The 25531-nt window shown below is 44.4% G+C and overlaps 1 protein-coding gene across 4 annotated transcripts; it reads left to right on the top strand.

The window, feature by feature from the left end:
* The first annotated feature begins 1620 nt into the window (after window positions 1–1620).
* Window positions 1621–8589, top strand: LOC112262800 (serine/threonine-protein kinase KIN28). 4 transcript variants are annotated; one of them, XM_024438568.2, is made up of 6 exons: window positions 1621–2078; window positions 3752–3820; window positions 4820–4954; window positions 6695–6730; window positions 6850–6943; window positions 7698–8589. In XM_024438568.2, the coding sequence occupies exons 1-6, from the start codon at window positions 2001–2003 to the stop codon at window positions 7808–7810; spliced, it is 525 nt and encodes a 174-aa protein (XP_024294336.1). In that variant the 5' UTR covers window positions 1621–2000; the 3' UTR covers window positions 7811–8589. The 4 variants fall into 4 exon arrangements, 3 of the variants coding, with proteins under 3 accessions (XP_024294336.1, XP_024294337.1, XP_024294339.1); XR_002955414.2 differs by lacking the exons at window positions 3752–3820; window positions 7698–8589 and having other exon boundaries at window positions 1621–1722; window positions 2044–2078; window positions 6598–6716; window positions 6850–7682; XM_024438569.2 differs by lacking the exon at window positions 3752–3820.
* The last annotated feature ends 16942 nt before the right edge of the window (window positions 8590–25531 follow it).

Raw genomic sequence — 25531 nt, 5'->3', positions numbered from 1 at the left:
CGGTAGCAGAGAGAACAATCTGACTTGGGTGGCTGGAGTCTTTGACCATTTTTACAGGCCTTCCCCTGACACCTCCTGGTATAGAGGTCCTAGATGTCAGGGAGCTCGTCCCCAGTGATGTACTGGGCCGTACACACTACCCTCTGTAGTGCCTTACGGTCGGATGTCAAGCAGTTGCCATACCAGTCAAGATGCTCTCAATAATGCAGCTGTATAACTTTTTGAGGATTTTAGGGCACATGCCAAATCTTTTCAGCCTCCTGAGGGGGAAGAGGCGTTGTCGTGCCCTTTTCACGACTGTGTTGGTATGTTTGGACCATGATAGGTCCCAGTTTATTCTCCAGTGATTGCACATTCGTCAATAGTCTCGTAGTCCGACGTAGTCTCGTCAGGTATCCCGCACGCCGACCTATATAACGCCACCTCATCCTTTTTCGAAGGTTGGGGATTTGAAATCAAATCGAGGTTAGTGATCGCTGTTCTGACTTCCAGAAGCTTTTTTCAGTCAAAAAACACACACAAAATAGCACAATTGATCAAGAGTCCGTAAAATGGCTGCTATTCCCTCCAGCACCATTCTAGCTATTATATCTGGGTGTAGCAGCAGATGCTGATGTTCTGGTACTTTTCACTTTTTCCTTCTCTACTCTCCCTCTCTACATCCTCCATGCATCACTTTCTCTCTAGTCTCTTTATTTCCTCTCCTTCTCTTCTTCCTCTCTTTCTTTCCTCCCCCACCCCATCCCAGCTGCTTGAGCACATATGCTCCTGTCATTCATGTATGTTATGTAGCTTTAACATGAGGCAACTATATGCATACATAAGGACCAAGGAGTCTGCATGAATTTGAGTGTCTGAGAGAGAGAGAGAGAGAGAGAGAGAGAGAGAGAGAGTGAGAGAGAGAGCCCATATAAAGGGTAGCTAGAGGCAGCATATTTCACAAAGCTCTACATAAACATGAAGGGTGTGTGTGTGGGGGGGGTGGTAGGGGGTGGGGTGTATGTCAATCTATCTTTGTGAGGGTCAGAGGGGCAGGCCCATGTCTAATCCTCTGGGATGGGATGTAGAAGATGACATTTTGAGACTGGAGATGTGTTCACTGATGCATATACAGTATATGACTGAGCTGAAAGAAGCCATGGAGCTGTGCATGTGTTCACTGGTGCATATATCACACAGGTTTCAATTCTGAAAGAGACATGTCTCGGGGATCACTGTCAAATATTTAGAAAGAGTGAGTAAAAAAAGCCTGATAGCTGTGACTGGCACCAACTGTTTTAAGTAATGAATAGACTAAAGCAGTATAACATAAATAAATGTATGAAATATGATCATAAATTGTAGCCTTCAAAATAGCCATTTTTGTATAAAACAGTCATTACAAAATAAACATTCATCAAATAATTTGCCATATTACAAATACATGCTTTTCTCAATTTGACAAACGGACATAACATATCGATCAACCAACCTGTCGTTGCTCTTTGTTTTGAAGGTTAGATTATAATCACATCTATATAAAATTCAGGTTTACAGTTATCAACAGATGGCGCTGTAGTTCAGAAATCATAACTCTCAACACATACATCCTTTCACCCGGAAATACGTACAGACAATTAACAAAGCCGGAAGTTGGATAAATTACAGTTTGAAATCGTGGCGCTTGGCGTAAAGTCCAGAGAAAAAATATATGAAAAACTCGATTCTCTGGGAGAGGGTTAGGTAATGAGAAACATGATAATATTGCCATTGTTGGGTTTTTCGTATGAGCCGTTTTGTTAAGGTTAGCGCTGTATAGATTAAGAGAAAAGCTTGATTACTAGTTAGGACAATGAATGGTTTAGCCGGTTGCTACAAAGGCAACACCTTCAAAATGAGAGTAATTATCTAGCAACGCTAAGGTTAGCGCGGTTTGTTGATAAGTTAGCTAGCTGCGTGTATCTGTTTGTCACTTTTAAAGTTGGTGCTAGTGTTTCTCTCTGTTTTACTTACCAACGAATATGGTTGTTCTTCCTGCCTTCCCACATTGCCACTGTGTACAAGACAATACCAACGACACGATAGTTGCCATCAAGAAGGTAAGAGCATGTCTCTAAAGTCTGTGAGGAATGTTTCAAAGTAATTACCAGGAGCACCTGTTTTTCCTTTTAAGGTTTTTGTGTAGGCCTAACACATGCCCATGTGGGTAAAACCTGGGAAGTATAACCACAGAACATTGAGCCAGATGTTTCACTGGATGTATGCACCTGAAGCATCCGGTTGGCATTTCCACTCACCATGGTTATGAGAGGAAGCCCAGTGGGAGGAGATGGATTTTGGCCGACATTTAGCAAATTTTCTCATTGATGAAACATTTGATCACAGTAGAGTTTTCTGTTCCCAAAACTAGATTCTGTTATGAACAGAGTGGACTAAGTTTTGTAGACTATTCTTTGCCAAGTCCCTGTATTCCCAGGACTGCGTAGCCTCACAAAGTTCCAACATCAAGTTTTCTGACGATGCGACACTAGTAGGCCTGATTACAAACAACGACAAGAAGACCTACATAGAGGAGGTAGGCACTCTGGCGGTGTGGTGCCAGGAAAAAACACCTTTCCCTAAACGTCAGCAAAACAAAGGAGCTGATTTTGGACTTCAGGAGGAACCAGGCTGGGCACACCCTCATCAACAGAGCCGCCATAGAGACGGCAGAAGAATGTGCAAGAGCGGCCTGGCCCTGCAGGCCCTCCGTGTTCTACAGGAGCACCATCAAGAGCATACTGTCGAGCTGCATCACAGCCTGGTACGGCAACTCCACCACCGCTGACTGCAAGGCTCTACAGAGGGTGGCACGATCAGCTGAACCCATCAATGGGTGCACACAGCCTGCCCTCCAGGACACCTACAACACCAGGTGTTGCAGGAAGGCCAAGAAGATCATCAAAGACCTCAGCCCCCCGAGACACAGTATGTTCTCCCCACGTCTATCACTCAGACTCAGGGTAGTATAGGAGCATCATGGCAAAAACTGTGAGACTGGCCAATAACTTCTACCCCCAGATCATCACACTGCTGAATAGCCACCATTGGGCAGCTACCTGCCCTCCCCCGCCCCCCCAGTTGTAAATATGTATATATTGTTATTATTATTGTTTTATACACTTCTCTTATGGACCTGCACTGTTAGAGCTCAGAGTTTAAGAATTTCACTGTACCCTGCAATTATATCTGCGACCCTGTGCATATGACTAATAAACTCATCTATCTAAAAATGTCATTGTTGAGAAGGAGTGTCTGTGGATCCCAGTACAGGAGCTTCAGAATGGTTAAGGTTAAAACTATGTATGGGAGTGGTTTTCCCAGACACAGATTAAAACTAGTCCTGGACTAAAAAGCTGTGGAGAATCTCCATTGAAAAGGCTTCATCTTTGTCTGGGAAACCACCCCATGAAATTTGATTCCGTATATTTGTCTCAAGTTTGTCGAGAGATTAAACTGCTGTAAGTCACCCACACATTATCGGGGTAAGCCCCATGCGGCAGGGTAGCGTTCCTGGTTGAGCTTTGCATCAGTTTCATCATCAGTTGCATTAATGATAATTTAAAGCTCATTTGGATATTATTCCCAACCAAAGCATCCTTTATGAACTATACTAATTATCTTGATCACCATCACCTTTACTGTGAAATTATGTCATGTTCTCAAAGAAAGCACAATATCATATGTCCCTACACTTACATCAATGTGTGTCCATTGTGTGTCTATTTCTCAGCTCCTTGATGTATTTCGGCATAAATTCAACATCAGCTTGGTGTTTGACTTTATGGAGACAGACCTGGAGGTAAAACTGCGCTGTAGGTTTTGGCCATATGGGCCAGTTTCCCGGACCCAGATTAAATCTAGTCCTGGACTAAAAAAAGCTTGCTCAGTGGAAAAACTCCACCAAATGGCTTTTTACTCCAAGACTAGGGTTAATCTCTGTCCAGGAAACTGGCCCCAGTAAATGCTGATGTTCACGACTTTAGTCTAAAAGTGACCTTGGGCACTAGAGGCCACTAGAGGGATACTCCATCCAGTGCTTGGGATTCATGGGTTAATTCAAAGTACGAAGTTTCTGTTGGATATGCAAGAGGGTCCCTTTATAGACTAGTACTCTGTTCATTCTGTTAGCTCTCTGTGATGTTCTCCTTGAGGCACAGATATGGGTTCAGTCATACCGAACATCAAAGACTGGCTGGTGCCCAGAGAGAACCAGAGAGAGGGAGCAGCCTGAGAGCTATGGTATTAGTTTGCTTCTATCTCTCTCTTAGGGTTTCTGTAGGGCCAACTCTTGTCCTGGGGGATCTGTCTGTCTGTGTCTCTGCCTCACTCTGTCCCTCGCTCTCTGCCCATCCCTATTTTTCTCTCCTTGTCTTTCTCCCATTTGCTCTGGATTTATGAGTCTGTGTCTGCCAGATGGCTCCAGATGAGTGCCCAGTTTCACTGCCAATACATCAAACTCAGTTAGAGAGTAGAAAAACAGACCCCCTTAGAGCCATAATTAAGGAGTGGTAGCTGCTCTTAAATAATCAATACCACCCTCTCCGTAGCTCTCAGGATGATCTAATGGCAATTATCAAATCATAGACAGACAGATAAATAGCTCAGACACAGAAGACTGAAATACGAGGAGGATTTGATAGCCTGTGTCTACATAGAGATGTTGAGCTGAAATTCTCTTGTGCTTGTGCTTTCCTGAGAGGCGATTTGTTGTATGTGGACCTTCAGCCTTGGGGTTAAGAAAAGGTAGACTATTGAGAGACTGGCTGACACCCTGGTCTAACTCTCTCCTGTGTTCTAGGTGGGGATTAAAGATACCATTCTGGTGCTGACTCCAGCCAACATCAAAGGCTTCATAGTGATGACTACTGGGCCTGGAGTACATGCACCACACACTGTCATACAATACACACCTTCTCATAGGTGCTTGTGTCAGGTAAAGTTAGGTGTGATGGACTCGTCTCCACTTCAGAAATTATATTTGTAATTGTATTTTATGTAAATTAACAAATGTACGTTTGTTATAAATCAATTACAATTGAAGTCGGAAGTTTACATACACTTAGGTTGGATTCATTAACTTGTTTTTCAACCACTCCACAAATGTCTTGTTAAAAAACTATAGTTTTGACGAGTCGGTTAGGACACCTACTTTGTGCATAACACAAGTCATTTTTCCAACAATTGTTTACAGACAGAGTATTTCACTTTTCACAAGTTGACTGTGCCTTTAAACAGCTTGGAAAATTCCAGAAAATTATGTCATGCCTTTAGAAGCTTCTGATAGGCTAATTGACATCATTTGAGTCAATTGGAGGTGTACCTGTGGATGTATTTCAAGGCCTACCTTCAAACTCAGTACCTCTTTGCTTGACATCATGGGAAAATCAAAAGAAATCAGCCAAGACTCCAGAAAAAATATTGTAGACCTCCACAAGTATGGTTCATCCTTGGGAGCAATTTCCAAATGCCTGAAGGTACCACGTTCATCTGTACAAACAATAGTACGCAAGTATAAACACCCTGGGACCACGCAGCCGTCATACCGCTCAGGAAGGAGACACGTTCTGTCTCCTAGAGATGAACGTACTTAGGTGTGAAAAGTGCAAATCAATCCCAGATCAACCGCAAAGGACCTTGTGAAGATGCTGGAGGAAACAGGTACAAAAGTAAAACTAGCCCTATATCGACGTGACCTGAAAGGCCGCTCAGCAAAGAAGAAGCCACTGCTCCAAACCCGCCATAGAAAGGCCAGACTACGGTTTGCAACTGCACATGGGGACAAAGATCGTACTTTTTGGAGAAATGTCCTCTGGTCTGATTAAACAAAAATAGAACTCTTTAGCCATAATGACCATTGTTTTGTTTGGAGTGAAAAGGGAGATGCTTGCAAGCCGAAGAACACCATCCCAACCGTGAAGCATCATGTTGTGGGGGTGCTTTGCTGCAGGATGGACTGGTGCACTTCACAAAATAGATGACATCATGAGGAAGGAAAATTATGTGAATGTATTGAGACATCTCAAGCCAAAGTCAGGAAGTTAAAGCTTGGTTGCAAATGGGCCTTCTAAATGAACAATGACCCCAAGCATACTTCCAAAGTTGTGGCAAAATGGCTTAAGGACAACAAAGTCAAGGTATTGGAGTGGCCATCACAAAGCCCTGACTTCTAATCCCATAGGAAATTTGTGGGTAGAACTGAAAAAGCGTGAGCGAGCAAGGAGTCCTACAAACATGACTCATTTACACCAGCTCTGTCAGGAGGAATGGGCCAAAATTCACCCAACTTATTGTGGGAAGCTTGTGGAAGGCTACCCTAAACGTTTTGCCCAAGTTAAAAAAATGTAAAGGCAATGCTACCAAATACTAATTGAGTGTATGTAAACTTCTGACCCACTGGGAATGTGATGAAAGAAATAAAAGCTTAAATAAATAATTCTCTAAAGGGGTGATCCTAACTGACCTAAGACAGGGAATTTCTACTAGGATTAAATGTCAGGAATTGTGAAAAACTGAGTTTATATGTTTTTGGCTAAGGTGTATGTAAACTTCCGACTTCAACTGTATATTTCTCCATAGTAAACACTGTGTACGATCTGAAGCCCAATAACCTGCTGCTGGATGAGAATGGGCTGCTGAAGCTGTCTGATTTTTGTTTGACTAAAACTCTCGGCAGCCCTGCAGTCTACACTCACCAGGTAGTCAGTCACCTGTAGGTGTCACTCTCAAACTCCATTTCAAAGTCTTTATTGTCCATTTATTTATATATTTTTAAATAGCATTTAATGTGTCACTCACTGTGTTTGATACAATGTTTGCTCTCTCTCTCAGGTGGCGTCGTTCTCCAGAGTTGTTCGGTGCCAGGATGCATGGGGTGGGCGTCGACATGTGGGCCGTGGACTGCGTCCTTGCGGAGCTTCCGCAGGTACACACACCATAAGCTCAGTCCAATTTAAACGAGACAAAACAAGTTTGCCTGTATAATGGCACTGAAACTAGGCAGCTCAATTGAACGTTCTGAAATTGTCTTGTCTCTGTGATTTAAAAAGAAATCTAGACTGAGCATCAAGGTTCAGACTACTGTATTGTCAGACACACCTTTCTGTATACATAATTCTGCATCCCAAATGGCAAGCTGTTCCCTGTATAGTGTACTACTTTTGACCAGGGCACAAGGACTCTGTTCAAAAGTTGTACAAATGTAGGGAATGTGGTTGCCATTTGAGACTCATGTGTCTGTCTTTTCTGTGTCTGCATGTGTGGTTCATTTAAGACTAAGCAACGCCTTGAAAATATCTGGGTCCTCAATAATACATTGTGGATTTAAATAATGCCTTCATGTCTCTAACTCTAATGTGATACACAGTCCAGCACACAAACGGGGTCCCTGGGTCCTGTGTGGGGGGGTGATCTGGCATACAGACATACAGCAGCCTGTCCCCCCTGCTGTTCAGTTCTGTGTCAGAACTACCTCCGGCTATAGGAACCCCTGAGCCCCCCTCGGCCTCCCTTCTCTTTGGCTTTTCTCTGGAAGAGTTCTAAATGGCACCCTATTCCTTATTTAGTGCACTAATTTTGACCAGCGCTTAAAGCAGTGCACTAAAGGAGGCATTTGGGATGAAGTCAGTCTGTTTATTCAGTGCTGTTTCTCCCAGCTCTACCCCCCTTCCTCTCAACAGCCTCTGAGGGTGAGGTACTTTACGAACAGCCCCAGCTGCCCCAGCACAACTCCTCATCTGAGCCTCTCAAAGAGAATCAAGAGGAAACGAGATGGTCTGGAGACAAGGAATGAACAACACAGACACACACGCACATCTCAGCATTGGAATCAATAGCACAGACATTATTATTCCATCATACACCAGAGATAGAAGGTTAAATACCTCCTTGACATGTTTGTGTTTGACCATGATATTAATAACAACATGGTAAATATTATTCTGCTTGCTTATTTAAACTGATGGTTTGGCATGTACAAAGGATTCAATGACTGGTTTCCAATTTTGGATTGGGCCAGCAAGGGCCTCCCGTACCTAGAATGCATACATATTTTTGTACTGTGACCATGTTATCAGAAGTAACCTCGTCAATTAAACATAAATATTCTCTCACACTGTCAGAGTAACATGGTCTACTCGTATAGAACTGTAATCCCATTATAGTCAGAGCCCAGTAATTAAAGGGATGTAGGCAGTACAAAATAGCGCAATAGCAACCCAGGACTAACACACACACACAGGGGTAGGGATGGTGGCGGTACGTTTAACTGCAATAAAAAACGAGTGTTACTGTGAGGTTCGACGTGTGGTTTGGGAACTATTCAGGTTGACTGGGTTGTGTATTATAATAATAATAAAGAATAAATTGATACTCTGATAGGGATATAGAGGGCATTTGCTTCAATGGAGAAACATGACCAGTCTTGCTGGTAAACATCCAGTGTGGTTCATTGGACTAGGTAGTTAAACAGTGGACCATGGACCCCCTAAACAGTGGTCCATGGTCAGGTTTTTTTTTCTTTTCTCCTAATGGTTCAAGTTTAGTGTTGAATAATGTTATTCTAGACCTGTGGTTAGTGGCAACTTCTAACTCCAGCGTGGCTCGTGTGGTCCAGTGGAAGACCTTCAGTGTGGTCTAACAGTGGTTCTGGATAGAGCTCTGTAAGAGCCTGCTAGAGCACGACTATTTAGGTAACGAAAGAAGAAAACAGCAAGACTGTATTTTTGTCATGATTCATTTCATACATTTAGATGTACTGTAATATTGTCATGATTCATTTCATACATTTAGATGTAATGTAATATTGTCATGATTAATTTCATACAAAAACACAGTACATCTAAATGTATGTTATTTATTTTTGATGTGATGTAGGATAAGTCATTCTGTCTGAGATTGTGGTTGGTCATTTGGTTGACACTTCTGAATTAATGCAACACCTCAACTCTTAGCTGACTCACCTTAGCATAAGTATCTAATCAATTATCCCCCCCAAAAATATGAATGTAATTAATTAAGTGGAGAAATCTTAGTAAAAAATACCTACTCCCACTCTGGTTTAAGGTGCCATTCACCTTAAACCAGTGCTCTGAATAAATACATATACCTCCCACCCACTACATGAGCAGAGATTCAACCTCACGTCTGAAGAAAAAAAATGTCTGTATGCCAGTCTGTTTGCACAGATTTGGATAGAGGGAAAGGTCGTTTTGCATGGCTTGCTGCCCCAGGTGGGTAGGGATTTTACTTCAGGACCAATTATTTAACCTTTATTTAACTAGGCAAATCAGTTAAGAACAAATTCTTATTTACAATGACTGCCAACAACGGCCAAACCCAGACGACCCTGGGCCAATTGTACATCGCCCTATGGGACTCCCAATCATGGCTGGTTGTGATACAGCCTGGATTCGAGCAAGGGTGTCTGTAGTGACGCCTCAAGCACTGAGATGCAGTGCCTTAGACCGCTGCGCCCCTCTGGAGGCCAAGAATGAACAAATCCCGCCCACCTGGGGCACTGGGCCAGGTGAAACTTACTTGCTTAGTGTGTGTGGGAAAGAGACATGCTACCTCCAGGGCAGACGGTGGCTCTCCACTCAATTCCTGCTCCGCTCTGACACCACTGTTCCACCAGCAGCGCTGTATGTCAGCAGTCTAAAGTGGCCTGTTCCTGTCCTCTCCTCTGTCCACACGGATCTGACACAACCTGGCAAGTGAGAGCAGATCTTATGACAGGTTTAGTTAGTCTCTCACCAGACTCAGGGACTACCTTTAGCTGTCCCCTGTCAGAGCAGGTCAAAAGCTGGTGTCCGCTACACCTGTACTGTAGTGAGACCCTTGGTTTCACCCATCCAATGTTGTTGGATCAGTTGGCTCAATGAAAAGGAAGGAAGGATACATTTTTTTTTAAGTATTGGAGCTGGACTCGGTCCAGACAGACAGAGAACCATTTGGGTTATGGCCAAGGCGCAGGGTTGAGGTGAGGGCAAGCTGAATGTATCAATACATACACAAAATATCTAGGTCAAATAGGGGAGAGGCGTGGTGCCGTGAGGTGTTGCTTTATCTGGGGGTTTTTTCAACCAGGTTTACTGTTCATTTGAGCAATATGAGATGTAATGGAGTTCCATGCAGTAATGGCTCTATATAATAATGTATGCTTTTGTGACTTTGTTATGTTTTGGGGACTGTGAAAGACCCCTGGTGGCATGGCTGGTGGGGTAAGTGTGTGTCAGAGCTGTGTCTGTTGACTGCAAGCAATTTGAAATGTTCAACACATTGCATCACTTTTTCTTTTTATAAGAAACAGTCAGTCTCTCCTCAACTCTTAGCCAAGAGAGACTGAAATACACTGCTCAAAAAAATAAAGGGAAAACTTAAACAACACAATGTAACTCCAAGTCAATCACACTTCTGTGAAATCAAACTGTCCACTTAGGAAGCAAGTCTGATTGACCTATAAATTTCACATGCTGTTGTGCAAATGGAATAGACAACAGGTGGAAATTATAGGCAATTAGCAAGACACCCACAATAAAGGAGTGGTTCTGCAGGTGGTGACCACAGACCACTTCTCAGTTCCTATGCTTCCTGGCTGATGTTTTGGTCACTTTTGAATGATGTCGGTGCCTTCACTCTAGTGGTAGCATGAGACGGAGTCTACAACACACACAAGTGGCTCAGGTAGTGCAGCTCATCCAGGATGGCACATCAATGCGAGCTGTGGCAAGAAGGTTTGCTGTGTCTGTCAGCGTAGTGTCCAGAGCATGGAGGCGCTACCAGGAGACAGGCCAGACACTCTAATGTACTTGTCCTCTTGCTCAGTTGTGCACCAGAGCCTCCCACTCCTCTTTCTATTCTGGTTAGAGCCAGTTTGCCCTGTTCTGTGAATGGAATAGCCTTCATTTCTCAGAACAAGAATAGACTGATGAGTTTCAGAAGACAGTTCTTTGTTTTTGGCCATTTTAAGCCTGTAATCAAACTCACATGCTGATGCTCCAGATACTCAACTAGTCTAAAGAAGGACAGTTTTATTGCTTCTTTAATTAGCTCAACAGTTTTCAGCTGTGCTAACATAATTGCAAAAGGGTTTTCTAATGATCAATAATGGGCCTCTGTACGCCTATGTAGATATTCCATGAAAAAAATCAGCCGTTTCCAGCTACAATAGTCATTGACAACATTAACAATGTCTACACTGTATTTCTGACCAATTTGATGTTATTTTAATGGACAAAAAAATTGATTTTCTTTCAAAAACAAGGACATTTCTAAGTGGCCCCAAACTTTTGAATGTTAGCATATATGGTTAAATTATCAGCATACATGGACACACAGGTTTTGTTTAATGCCAGTGGCAGGTAATTGGTAAAAATATAAAAGACACTAGAGAGCTGCCCTGCGGTACACCACACCCTACATGTTTGACATTAGAGAAGCTTCCATTAAAGAAAACCCTCTGAGATCTATTAGATAGCTCTGAATCCACAATATAGCAGAGGTTGAAAAGCCATAAAGCATATGTTTTCTAAACAACAGGCTATGGTGAATAATATATTTGTTAAAAAAATTAACAAGGCAAATCAGTTAAAAACAAATTCTTATTTACAATGACAGCCTACCAAAAGGAAAAAGGCCTCCTGCAGGGACGGGGGCAGGGATTTAAAATGTATATATACAGTATCAGTCAAAAGTTTGGACACACCTACCCATTCAAGTTTTTTTAAATTTTTAATTTTACTAAGATTCCAAGAACACAGGATGAGATGTTACTATCCTTTGTGCAAGCACTTCCAAGAGTTAATGAACAGTGAGCGTGTTGAAATTTGGGGAGCGCATCGTCAGTAGTGTACCTTTGGTTCCTAGGGTGTTTCGGCCTTTCACACTATACACCCTCCCCAAAGGCGGCCAGCGACAGGGTGATCAATCCTACGCTTGCGTCCCATTCCCAATTAGTCATAGGAGTTGCCTTGTTGTTGATAGCCAACATCCCATGGGACTATGCATGGCAGGGGCGTCCTCCTCCCTGAGTCAAGCATTGTTGACCGCATACCTCCTGGCCCTCTCACTTCGGGGCCCAGCTGGGGTCTTTCCTCTTCATCCAGAGCCACTGACTGCTGCCTTCTGCCGCCTCCGATACAGCTTTGATTGCCGAGCTCTGGCCCTTAATTCCCAGGTCTCTAAGCAGTCTGGTTGTAGATGTTGCCACAAAACCTCTGCAGCCCACCTCCACTGGTCGGACTTCTGTGTTCCAGCCATGATGCCATGCTTCGGCAGCTAGATCAGCATAGCGCAGATGTTTTCGCTCATAAGCCTCATCTACTGAGTCCTCCCAGGGTACTGTGAGCTCAATGATGAAGACCTTATTGAGCGAACGGGACCAGAGCACCATGTCAGGTCTTAGGGTGGTGGTTGCGATCTCCGGAGGAAACACAAGTTGCCGGCCAATGTCAGCTAGCATTTTCCAGTCACGGGCCAAGCACAGCTGGTCTCGCTCTAATGGTGTAGAGCCGCTCTTCGGTGGTTTAGCCCCTTCGCGGACAAAGTTTGTCCGTAAGGAGTGTGATGCTGCTGTGGGTGGTAGGGAGTTGGTGGCAGCTCGCTTGTCCTCCAGGGCGGACGCAAGGTTTTTAAGGACTTGATTGTGACGCCAAGTGTAGCGTCCTTGGGTGAGGCTTGTTTTACACCCTGTGAGAATGTGCCTGAGGTTGGCTGGCATGGAACAGAGGGCACAGTCCGGATCTTCACCATACCATTGGTGAAGATTAACTGGTGTTGGAAGGACGTCATATGTTGCTCTGATGGAAAAGCTCAACCGCCTCGCTTCCATGGCCCACAGATCCTTCCAGCTGATCTTCCTCTTCTCCACACTGTCCCATCGAGTCCACTGTCCCTGTTTGGCAAGAGAGACTGCCTTGGCCCACCTTGCAGCCTCCTCCTGATGGCGTACTTCCTGCACTACCATCTTCCGCCGCTCGGGTGCAGTGGCCTTACTCCAAGCAGCACGGCTAGTTAGCCCAAGGCCTCCTCTCCCTTGCTGAACATGACCCACAATGTCAGCATGTCTGAGGGCTGCTGTTGCATCCTGGACTGCTTTTCCTGGCCTCCATTTTCGCCCAGTTGCCAAGGTCGGCGCGTTGTTGCTCACCACTGGGTCTCGAGATTCATTCAGTGTCATCTGGAGCCTGGTTTTTGCACACTTGAATTCCTCTGTTAGACTGGTGAGGGGCAGCTTGAGGACACCATCTCCATAGAGGCCTATGGTGGTAAGGCATCGTGGAACTCCGAGCCACTTCTTTAAGTAGCCTGTGACTCCTCTTTCCATCTTCTCCACTGTTGAGATTGGAACCTCATACAGTGCTAAGGGCCACAACACCCGGGGTAGGAGACCAAACTGCAGACACCAGGCCTTTAACTTTCCAGGTAGCTGGGTGTTGTCGATGGACTGTAGGCTACTACTGATGTCTTTGCACAGCGGTTGCACCTGGTCTTTGTCCTTCAGGCTTGCATCATACCACCTTCCAAGGCTTTTTACCGGCTGCTCAGACACTGTTGGGATTTGGTCATCTCCGATGAAGAATTTCAGGTCAGAGAGTACTCCCTTCACAATCGAGATGCTGCGTGACTTGGATGGTTTAATCTTCATACGGGCCCAGCTGATGTTCTCCTCGAGTTTTCTGAGCAGTCTCCTGGTGCATGGGACAGTGGTGGTCAATGTTGTAATGTCGTCCATGTAGGCTCTGAGTGGAGGGAGGCGGAAACCAGAGTCGACTCGCTGTCCACCAGCAACCCATTTTGAGGATCTGATGATAACCTCCATTGCCATTGTGAATGCCAACGGAGAAATGGTACATCCCGCCATTATACCTACATTCAGGCACTGCCATGAGGTGGTGAACTCTGAGGTGGTGAAGCAGAACTGCAGATCCTGGAAGTACGACTTCACCAGGTTTGTGATGGTGTCCGGTATGTGGAAAAATCTGAAGGCAGACCACAGGAGTTCATGGGGCACAGAACCAAATGCATTGGCGAGGTTGAGGAAGACTACATGGAGGTCCCTTTTCTCCACCTTGGCCATTTGGATCTGGTGCCAGATCATGCTGGAATGTTCCAAGCAGCCAGAGAACCCTGATATTCCTGCCTTCTGTACAGATGTATCGACGTACGCATTCCTTTGCAGGTACTCGGCCATCCTCTGGGCAATGACCCTAAAGAAGATTTTACCCTCGATATTCGGTAAGGAGATTGGGCGGAATTGGCTGATGTTCACTGCATCCTTCTCCTTAGGGATCAGGACCCCGCCTGCCCTACGCCACACTTTGGGTATTATCTTCTTCTGCCAAGCTGTTCTCATAAGCCTCCAGAGGAACCTCAGGACGTCTGGTGCGTTCTTATACACTTTGTACGGGACTCCATTTGGCCCCGGGGCTGATGCTGTTCTTGCCCGTCGAACTGTGTTTTCCACCTCTTTCCATGTCGGAGGGCTGGTCTCAATATGATGTTCCGGGGGTTCAATGGGTGGGATATCTGATGGGATGGCCAGATGTTCATGTCGCTTTGAGTCAAAGTTTGTTGTTCTCAGGTGCTCCTCTAGGTCTTTCTTTGTTGTTTTTAGAGCTCCACTTTTTTCCTTTGTGAAGAGACTTTTAAGGAACTTGAAGGGATCTTTATAGAATCGAGTTCTAGTTTGCTCTTTCTTCCTTCTGCGTTTCCGTAGGTTCTCTGCTCTACGGAGGGATGCCAACCGGGTTTTGATGTCAGCCTGAAGTGCCTCTATGCCCTCCTTTTCCACTTCCGAGGCCTTCTTCCACTGTTTCTTAAGCTGTCGCCTTTCTTGAACGAGGCACTTGATTTCTTGTTGCCTCCTGGAAACTGGTGGGGTTGGAACCTTTCTCCCGCCTTTTGCCTCTTCCACTCCAAATCTTTCTGTCCCGTACTCATAGATGATGTCCCCCATCCTCTCCAACTTCTTCTCCACTGTGCCTTGAAGTTTCTCGAGGGTCAAGGTAAGGTCAGTATTCACTGTTTCCCACAACTTCTTGTCACTGGCGCCAGGCCACTTCACATACGGTCTGTGCCCTGGCAGTCTCCTCTTGACTACAGGTCTGGGAGGCTGGGTGAGTTCCACTCCTGTTGTTGGTTCCACCTCAGTTGTTACTTCGGTGCTTGAGTTTACGTCCTCCATGACAGTGGTACTGATGCACTGCAAACTATGGTTTACGTCCAGTTGCTGTGCTTCATTCGACTGATTTGATCGCTTTCGCAGAAAGTAATCAATGCGAGTTCTCTGTCTCTCTTTACCCAAACACCCCTTCTTCCCCTGGTGGATCCTCAACCCATGGTGTGATGTAACTTTCCTCCAACCACAGACACATACCTGCATCTGTTTGTGGCCCACTGTTGCAGCAGAACTTGTGTGACAGTTGCTGTGGTGTTCTCTTGTGCTGTGCTCTCATTACTCGTAGTCGTTTTCAGTCCAGTCGTTACCATGTTGTCAGCCGATGAGTCATCTTCCGCCCCGCTCTCGCAGACTCTAGGGGTATTCTCGTATGTTGACTTTCTGTAGCTAAAGCGGATGTTTCCAACATACTGCGAAGCATGGGAAACTACAGAAATGGGAAGCTACCCCATGACTGTCCCAGTGGGGTCTATTCCCTCCGGTCAGCCGTCTCTCCGTGCCGCCACAAGGACTTTCCCTGTTGTCAGCTGATCTTTCTCAGCAGTCACTGGACAAGTCCAGATATTCAGATTCCAAGAACACAGGATGAGATGTTACTATCCTTTGTGCAAGCACTTCCAAGAGTTAATGAACAGTGAGCGTGTTGAAATTTGGGGAGCGCATCGTCAGTAGTGTACCTTTGGTTCCTAGGGTGTTTCGGCCTTTCACACTATACACCCTCCCCAAAGGCGGCCAGCGACAGGGTGATCAATCCTACGCTTGCGTCCCATTCCCAATTAGTCATAGGAGTTGCCTTGTTGTTGATATACTCTACAATGTACAATAATAGTGAAGACATCAAAATATATTTGTTATTCTTCAAAGTAGCCACCCCTTGCCTTAATGACAGCTTTGCACACTCTTGGCATTCTCTCAACCAGCTTCACGAGGAATGATTTTCCAACAGTATTGAAGGAACTGCCATAAATTGGGTTGAGGTCAGGTAATTGTAGAGGCCAGGTCATCTGATGTAGCGCTCCATCACTCCTTCTTGGTCAAATAGACCTTACACAGCCTGGAGGTGTGTTTTAGGTCACTGTCCTGTTGTAAAACAAATGATAGTCCTACTAAGCACAAACCAGATGGGATGGTGTATCACTTCAGAATGCTGTGGTAGCCATGCTGGTTAAGTGTGCCTTGAATTCTAAATAATTAACTGACTATCACCAGCAAAGCACCGTCACACCACCTCCTCCATGCTTCACAGTGGGAACCACACATGCGGAGATCATCTGTTCACCTACTCTGCGTCTCACAAAGACACAGCAGTTTGAACCAAAAATCTCAAATTTGGACTCATCAGACCAAAAGACAGATTTCCACCAGTCTAATTTCCATTGCTCGTGTTTCTTGGCCCAGGCAAGTCTCGAAATTCCACAAAATAACTTTGAACAAGGCACACCTGTTAATTGAAATGCATTCCAGGTGACTACCTCATGAAGCTGGTTGAGATAATGCCAAGAGTGTGCAAAGCTGCCATCAAGGCAAAGGGTGAAAATACAGCAGAAAATATGGAGTGTTGCGCCATGATTGGCTCAGTGTTCTGTCACTCATGGGGAAACTACGTCACCGCCAAGTCTAAGGGTAGAGCTAGAAAATTCTAGCCCCTTGGGTGCTGCTATAGAGTTTACATTAGAAGTGCCCATCCAAGAAGGCTAAAGGTCATTGGCCACAGATAAAATGATGTCAAATCATGTTATATGTACAGTAGCTTTGATTGGACTGATCACGTCAACATCATACGTTCAATATCTTAGCTAAATCAAATAAAATGTTATTGGTCACATACACACGGTTAGCAGATGTTACTGCGAGTGTAGCGAAATGCTTGTGCTTCTAGTTCCAACAGTGAAGCAATATCTAACAATTAATCTAATAATGCCAGAACAACTGCCGAATACACCCAAATCTAAGTAAAGGGATGGAATAAGAATATATACATATAAATATATGGGTGAGCAATGACAAAGTGGCATAGGCAAGATGCAATAGATGGTGTAAAATACAGTATATACAGTGCCTTGCGAAAGTATTCGGCCCCTTTGAACTTTGCGACCTTTTGCCACATTTCAGGCTTCAAACATAAAGATATAAAACTGTATTTTTTTGTGAAGAATCAACAACAAGTGGGACACAATCATGAAGTGGAACGACATTTATTGGATATTTCAAACTTTTTTAACAAATTAAAAACTGAAAAATTGGGCGTGCAAAATTATTCAGCCCCTTTACTTTCAGTGCAGCAAACTCTCTCCAGAAGTTCAGTGAGGATCTATGAATGATCCAATGTTGACCTAAATGACTAATGATGATAAATACAATCCACCTGTGTGTAATCAAGTCTCCGTATAAATGCACCTGCACTGTGATAGTCTCAGAGGTCCGTTAAAAGCGCAGAGAGCATCATGAAGAACAAGGAACACACCAGGCAGGTCCGAGATACTGTTGTGAAGAAGTTTAAAGGCGGATTTGGATACAAAAAGATTTCCCAAGCTTTAAACATCCCAAGGAGCACTGTGCAAGCGATAATATTGAAATGGAAGGAGTATCAGACCACTGCAAATCTACCAAGACCTGGCCGTCCCTCTAAACTTTCAGCTCATACAAGGAGAAGACTGATCAGAGATGCAGCCAAGAGGCCCATGATCACTCTGGATGAACTGCAGAGATCTACAGCTGAGGTGGGAGACTCTGTCCATAGGACAACAATCAGTCGTATATTGCACAAATCTGGCCTTTATGGAAGAGTGGCAAGAAGAAAGCCATTTCTTAAAGATATCCATAAAAAGTGTCGTTTAAAGTTTGCCACAAGCCACCTGGGAGACACACCAAACATGTGGAAGAAGATGCTCTGGTCAGATGAAACCAAAATTGAACTTTTTGGCAACAATGCAAAACGTTATGTTTGGCGTAAAAGCAACACAGCCCATCACCCTGAACACACCATCCCCACTGTCAAACATGGTGGTGGCAGCATCATGGTTTGGGCCTGCTTTTCTTCAGCAGGGACAGGGAAGATGGTTAAAATTGATGGGAAGATGGATGGAGCCAAATACAGGACCATTCTGGAAGAAAACCTGATGGAGTCTGCAAAAGACCTGAGACTGGGACGGAGATTTGTCTTCCAACAAGACAATGATCCAAAACATAAAGCAAAATCTACAATGGAATGGTTCAAAAATAAACATATCCAGGTGTTAGAATGGCCAAGTCAAAGTCCAGACCTGAATCCAATCGAGAATCTGTGGAAAGAACTGAAAACTGCTGTTCACAAATGCTCTCCATCCAACCTCACTGAGCTCGAGCTGTTTTGCAAGGAGGAATGGGAAAAAAATTCAGTCTCTCGATGTGCAAAACTGATAGAGACATACCCCAAGCGACTTACAGCTGTAATCGCAGCAAAAGGTGGCGCTACAAAGTATTAAAAAGTATTAAGTATTTATTAAAGTGGCCAATGATTTCAAGTCTGTATGTAGGCAGCAGCCTCTCTGTGTTAGTGATGGCTGTTTAACAGTCATCACAGATAGAAGCTGTTTTTCAGTCTCTCGGTCCCAGCTGTGATGCAGATGTACTGATCTCGCCTTCTGGATGGTAGCGGGGGGAACAGGCAGTGGCTTGGATGGTTGTTGTCCTTGATCTTTTTGGCCTTCCTGTGACATTGGGTACTGTAGGTGTCCTGGAGAGAAGGTAGTTTGCCCCCAGTGATGCGTTGTGCAGACCGTACCACCCTCTGGAGAGCCTTGTGGTTCTGGGCCATACAGCCCGACAGGATGCTCTCAATTGTGGCATATGTAAAAGTTGGTGAGGGTTTTAGGTGACAAGCCAAATTTCTTTAGCCTCCTGAGGTTTAAGAGGCACTTTTGCGCCTTCTTCACCACACTATCTGTGTGGTTGGATCATTTCAGTTTGTCCATGATGTGTACGCCGAAGAACTCAAAACTTTCCACCTTCTCAACTGCTGTCCCGTCGATGTGGGTAGGGGGTGCTCCCTCTGCTGTTTCCTGAAGTCCACGATCATCTATTGTTGACGTTGAGTGAGAGGTTGTTTTGCTGACACCACACTCTTGAATGCCCTCACCTCCTCCCTGTAGGCTGTTTCGTCATTGTTGGTAATCAAGCCTACTACTGTTGTGTCGTCTGCAAACTTGAAGATTGGGTTGGAGGCGTGTTTGGCCATGTAGTCATGGGTGAACAGGGAGTAAAGGAGAGAGCTGAGCACACACCCTTGTGGGGCCCCAATGTTGAGGATCAGCGAAGTGAAGATGTTGTTTCCTACCTTCACCTGGGGGCGGCCCGTCAGGAAGTCCAGGACCCAGTTGCACAGGGCAGGGTTGAGACCCAGGGCCTCTAGCTTAATGATGAGCTTGGGTGGTACTATGGTGTTGAATGCTGAGCTATAGTCAATGAACAGCATTCTTACATAGGTATTTCTCTTGTCAAGATGGGATAGGGCAGTGTGCAGTGTTATGGTGATTATATCATGTGTGGACCTATTGGGGCGGTAAGCAAATTGAAGTGGGTCTAGGGTGACAGGTAAGGTGGAGGTGATATGATCCTTGACTAGCCTTTCAAAGTACTTCATGATGACAGAAGTGAGTGCTACGGAGCGATAGTAATTTGGTTAATTTACCTTTGCTTTCTTGGGTACAGGAACAATGGTGGCCATCTTGAAGCATGTGGGGACAGCAGACTGGGATAGGAAGAGATTGAATATGTCTGTAAACACACCAGCCAGCTGGTCTGGACATGCTCTCAGGACGCGGCTAAGGATGCCGTCTGGGCCGGCAGTCTTGCGAGGGTTAACACGTGTAAATGTCTTACTCACATCGGCCACGGAGAAGGAGAGCCCACAGTCCTTGGTTGCTGGCCGCGTTGGTGGCACTGTATTATCCACAAAGCGGGCAAAGAAGGTGTTTAGTTTGTCTGGAAGCAAGACGTCGGTGTCCGTGACGTGATTGGTTTTCTTTTTGTAGTCCGTGATTGTCTGTAGACCCTGCCACATACGTCTTGTGTCTGAGCTATTGAATTGCGACTACACTTTGTCTCTATGACATTTCACTTGTTTGATTGCCTTGTGGAAGGAATAACTACACTGTTTGTATTCAGCCATAATCCCAGTCACCTTTCCATGGCTAAATGCGGTGTTTTGTGCTTTTAGTATCCACGGTTACTGGTTTGGGTAGGTTTAATAGTCACAGTGGGTACAACATCTCCTATGCACTTCCCTATAAACTCACTCACCGAATCAGCGTATACGTCAATATTATTCTCTGAGGCTACCCGGAATTTGCCCCAGTTCGCGTGATCAAAACAATCTTGAAGCGTGGATTCCGATTGGTCAGACCAGCGTTGAATAATTCTTAACACGGGTACATCCTGTTTTGAGTTTCTGCCTCTAGGAAGGGAGGAGCAAAATAGTGTTGTGGTTAGATTTGCCAAAAGGAGGGTGGGGGAGGGCCTTGTATGCATCGCGGAAGTTAGCGTTTCAGTGATCCAGAGTTTTGCCAGCGCAAGTACTACAGTCAATATGCTGATAGAATTTAGGTAGCTTTGTTCTCAAATTTGCTTTGTTAAAATCCCTAGCTACAATAAAGGCAGCCTCTGGATATATGGTTTCCAGTTTGCATAATGTCCAGTGAAGTTCCTTGAGGGCCGTCGTGGTATCGGCTTGAGGGGGGATATACACAGCTGTGACAATAACCAAGGAGAATTCTCTTGGGATTGATTACGGTCTGCATTTGATTGTGAGGAATTCTAGGTCAGGTGAACAGAAGAACTTGAGTTCCTGTAAGTTGTTACAATTACACCATGAGTCATTAATCCTGGAAGGATATTGATCTCATCCCGTCAGTAGAGGATGCCTGGTTATTTTTTATAAATGCCTTCCTAACCATCTTAAATAAGCATGCCCCATTCAAGAAATTTAGAACCAGGAACAGATATAGCCCTTGGTTCTCCCCAGACCTGACTGCCCTTAACCAACACAAAAACATCCTATGGCTTTCTGCATTAGCATCGAACGTGATATGCAGCTTTTCAGGGAAGCTCGAAACCATCATACACCATTATACACAGGCAGTTAGAAAAGCCAAGGCTAGCTTTTTCAAGCAGAAATGTGCTTCCTGCAACACTAATTCAAAAAAGTTCTGGGACACTGTAAAGTCCATGGAGAATAAGAACACCTCCTCCCAGCTGCCCACTGCACTGAAGATAGGAAACATTGTCACCACTGATAAATCCACTATAATTGAGAATTTCAATAACCATTTTTCTACGGCTGGCCATGCGTTCCACCTGGCTACCCCTACCCCAGTCAACAGCACTGCACCACCCACAGTAACTCGCCCAAGCCTTCCCCATTTCTCCTTCTCCCAAATCCAGTCAGCTGATGTTCTGAAAGAGCTGCAAAATCTGGACCCCTACAAATCAGCCGGGCTAGACAATCTGGACCCTTTCTTTCTAAAATAATCTGTCGAAATTGTTGCCACCCCTATTACTAGCCTGTTCAACCTCTCGTTCGTGTCGTCTGAGATTCCCAAAGATTGGAAAGCAGCTGCGGTCATCCCCCTCTTCAAAGGGGGGGACACTCTTGACCCAAACTGCTACAGACCTATTTATATCCTATCCTGCCTTTCTAAGGTCTTCGAATGCCAAGTCAACAAACAGATTACCGACCATTTCGAATCTCACCATACCCTCTCTGCTATGCAATCTGTTTTCAGAGCTGGTCATGGGTGCACCTCAGCCACGCTCAAGGTCCTAAACGATATCTTAACCACCATCGATAAGAAACATTACTGTGCAGCCGTATTCAGTGACCTGGCCAAGGCTTTCGACTCTGTCAATCACCACATCCTCATTGGCAGACTCTATAGCCTTGGTTTCTCAAATGATTGCCTCGCCTGGTTCACCAACTACTTCTCTGATAGAGTTCAATGTGTCAAATCGGAGGGCCTGTTGTCCGGGCCCCTGGCAGTCTCTATGGGGGTGCCACAAGGTTCAATTCTTGGACCGACTCTCTTCTCTGTATACATCAATGATGTCGCTCTTGCTGCTGGTGAGTCTCTGATCCACCTCTACGCAGACGACACCATTCTGTATACTTCTGGCCCTTCTTTGGCCACTGTGTTAACAACCCTCCAGGTGAGCTTCAATGCCATACAACTCTCCTTCCGTGGCCACCAATTGCTCTTAAATACAAGTAAAACTAAATGCATGCTCTTCAACCGATCGCTACCTGCCCGCCTGTCCAACATCACTACTCTGGACGGTTCTGACTTAGAATATGTGGACAACTACAAATACCTCGGTGTCTGGTTAGACTGTAAATTCTCCTTCCAGACTCGCATCAAACATCTCCAATCCAAAGTTAAATCTAGAATTGGCTTCCTATTTCGTAAAAAAGCATCCTTCACTCATGCTGCCAAACATACCCTTGTAAAACTGACCATCCTACCAATCTCGACTTTGGCGATGTCATTTACAAAATAGCCTCCAATACCCTACTCAATAAATTGGATGCAGTCTATCACAGTGCCATCCGTTTTGTCACCAAAGCCCCATATACTACCCACCACTGCGACCTGTACGCTCTCGTTGGCTGGCCCTCTCTTCATACACGTCGCCAAACCCACTGGCTCCAGGTCATCTACAAGAACCTGCTAGGTAAAGTCCCACCTTATCTCAGCTTGCTGGTCACCATAGCAGAACCCACCTGTAGCACATGCTCCAGCAGGTATATCTCTCTGTTCGCCCCCAAAACCAATTATTCCTTTGGCCGCCTCTCCTTCCAGTTCTCTGCTGCCAATGACTGGAACGAACTACAAAAATCTCTGAAACTGGAAACACTTATCTCCCTCACTAGCTTTAAGCACCAGCTGTCAGAGCAGCTCACAGATTACTGCACCTGTACATAGCCCATCTACAATTTAGCCCAAACAACTACCTCTCCCCCGACTGTATTTATTTTTCTCCTTTGCACCCCATTATTTATATCTCTACCTTGCACATTCTTCCACTGCAAATCTACCATTCCAGTGTTTTACTTGCTATATTGTATTTACTTTGCCACCATGGCCTTTTCTTTGCCTTTACCTCCCTTCTCACCTCATTTGCTCACATCATATATAGACTTATTTTTCTTCTGTATTATTGACTGTATGTTTGTTTTACTCCATGTGTAACTCTGTGTTGTTGTTTGTGTCAAACTGCGTTGCTTTATCTTGGCCAGTTTGCAATTGTAAATGAGAACTTGTTCTCAACTTGCCTACCTGGTTAAATAAAGGTGAAATAAGAATAAAATAAATAAAAAAGGGATTAAATGAGGTTGAATGAACTGTTTCACTGCCAGAAAGGCTCAGCTGATAGCCAGGTGTAGCAGTGGTAAGATGTTGGGACAGCTTTATGTAGGCCCTAACAGTTTTTGGGCACTCTCTGTCACTGTTACAGTGCAATTCATGTATTTTTTAGTGTTGTGTAGTGTCTTTGCTGGGATGCATCCCACTTTTTTTGTTTTGCCCACCAAGATATACATGCTAAAATCACCACTGGCTGCCTTATATGACTTTCACTTCAATATCACATGATATTGGTTCTCGGCATCACATTATATCAAAATAAATACATGCCCAGGCTCTCAGATTCCCAGATGACTTCCAACGTAAAGACTAAGAAAACGTTGCCTGTGTGAGTGGGCTCAGACATGCCATTCTGTATCCATGTGAAGGTCCTGTACCACACACACACACAAAAATACATTTGACGCACACGCATGCACAAACACACACACACCGACTGAAAACCATCCCCTCTCTAAACATTCCTCCCTCTATCTTGTTTGCGTTTCTCTGTGGAAAAGAAAGAAAGAAGAGTCTGAGAAGAGGAAGTCAGTGTCATCACCCAGGTTACCTAAAAGACAAAGGGAACTGCAAACTTTTTGAAAAGCAAACACCCAACTCTTTCTCTACAATAACGCTTTAAACACACACACACAGTTTGTTCAACATACAGTGCCTTCAGAAAGTATTTTCCACATTTTGTTGTGTTACAGAATTTAAAATTGAGATTTTTGGGGTCACTGGCCTACACACCTTAATGTCAAAGTAAAATGATGTTTTTCTAAGTATTCAACCCCTTTGTTACTGCAAGCCTAATACGTTCAGGAGTACAAATGTGCTGAACAAGTCACATAATAAGTTGCATGGACTCACTCTATGTGCAATAATAGTGTTTAACATGATTTTTGAATGACTACCTCATCTTTGTACCCCACACATACAATTATCTGTAAGGTCCCTCAGCCGAGCTGTGAATTTCAAACACAGATTCAACCACAAAGACCAGGAAGGTTTTCCAATGCCTCGTGAAGAAGGGCACTTATTGGTAGATGGGTAAAAATAAAAACAATTGAAAATGGACTATCCCTTTGAGCATGGTGAAGTTACTAAATACACTTTGAATGGTGTATCAATGCACCCAGTCATTACAAAGATACAGGCATCTTTCCTAACTCAGTTGCCAGATAGGAAGGAAACTGATCTGAGATTTCACCATGAGGCCAATGGTGACTTTAAAACAATTACAGAGTTTAATAGTGATAGTGGAAAACTGAAAATGGATCAACAACAATGTAGTTACTTCACAATAATAACCGAATTGACAATGTGCAAAGAAGGAAGCCTGTACAGAATAAAACATATTCAAAAAAATGCATCCTGTTTGCAAGAAGGCACCAAAGAAAGACTGAAAAGAAATGTGGCAAAGCAATTCATTTTGGTCCTGAATACAAAGTGTTATGTTCGGTGCAAATCCAATACAACACACTACTGAGTACCACTCCATATTTTCAAGCATATTGGTGGCTGCATCATGTAATGGGTATGCTTGTAATCGTTAATGACTGGGAAATTTTTCAGGATAAAAAATAAACGGAATGGAGTTAAGCACAAGCAAAATCCTATAGGAAAACCTGGTTCAGTCTGCCTTCCACCAGACACTGGGAGATGAATTCACCTTTCTGTAGGACAACAACCTAAAACACAAGGCCAAATCTATGCTGGAGTTGCTTACCAAGAAGACAGTGAATGTTCCTGAGTGGCCGAGTTACAGTTTTGACTTAAATCCTGTGCTTATTTTGAGTCGGATCCTCAGATTTGACTTTGTTTGTTCCGGCACCTATTTGCCTCTCGTGGCATAATTGATTACTTATTTCGCTGTTCGCACTGTAGACATTCTAGTAACAGCAATCAGCATTAAATCAAGTTGCCTCCTCGTTATTTATCCCGCCCCCCAGTGCAT

The sequence above is a fragment of the Oncorhynchus tshawytscha genome, linkage group LG12 (genome assembly GCF_018296145.1).
Source record: "Oncorhynchus tshawytscha isolate Ot180627B linkage group LG12, Otsh_v2.0, whole genome shotgun sequence".
Taxonomy (NCBI): domain Eukaryota; kingdom Metazoa; phylum Chordata; class Actinopteri; order Salmoniformes; family Salmonidae; genus Oncorhynchus; species Oncorhynchus tshawytscha.
The sequence above is the reverse complement of the archived record's forward strand: the minus strand, read 5'-3'. Positions and strand labels throughout refer to the sequence as shown.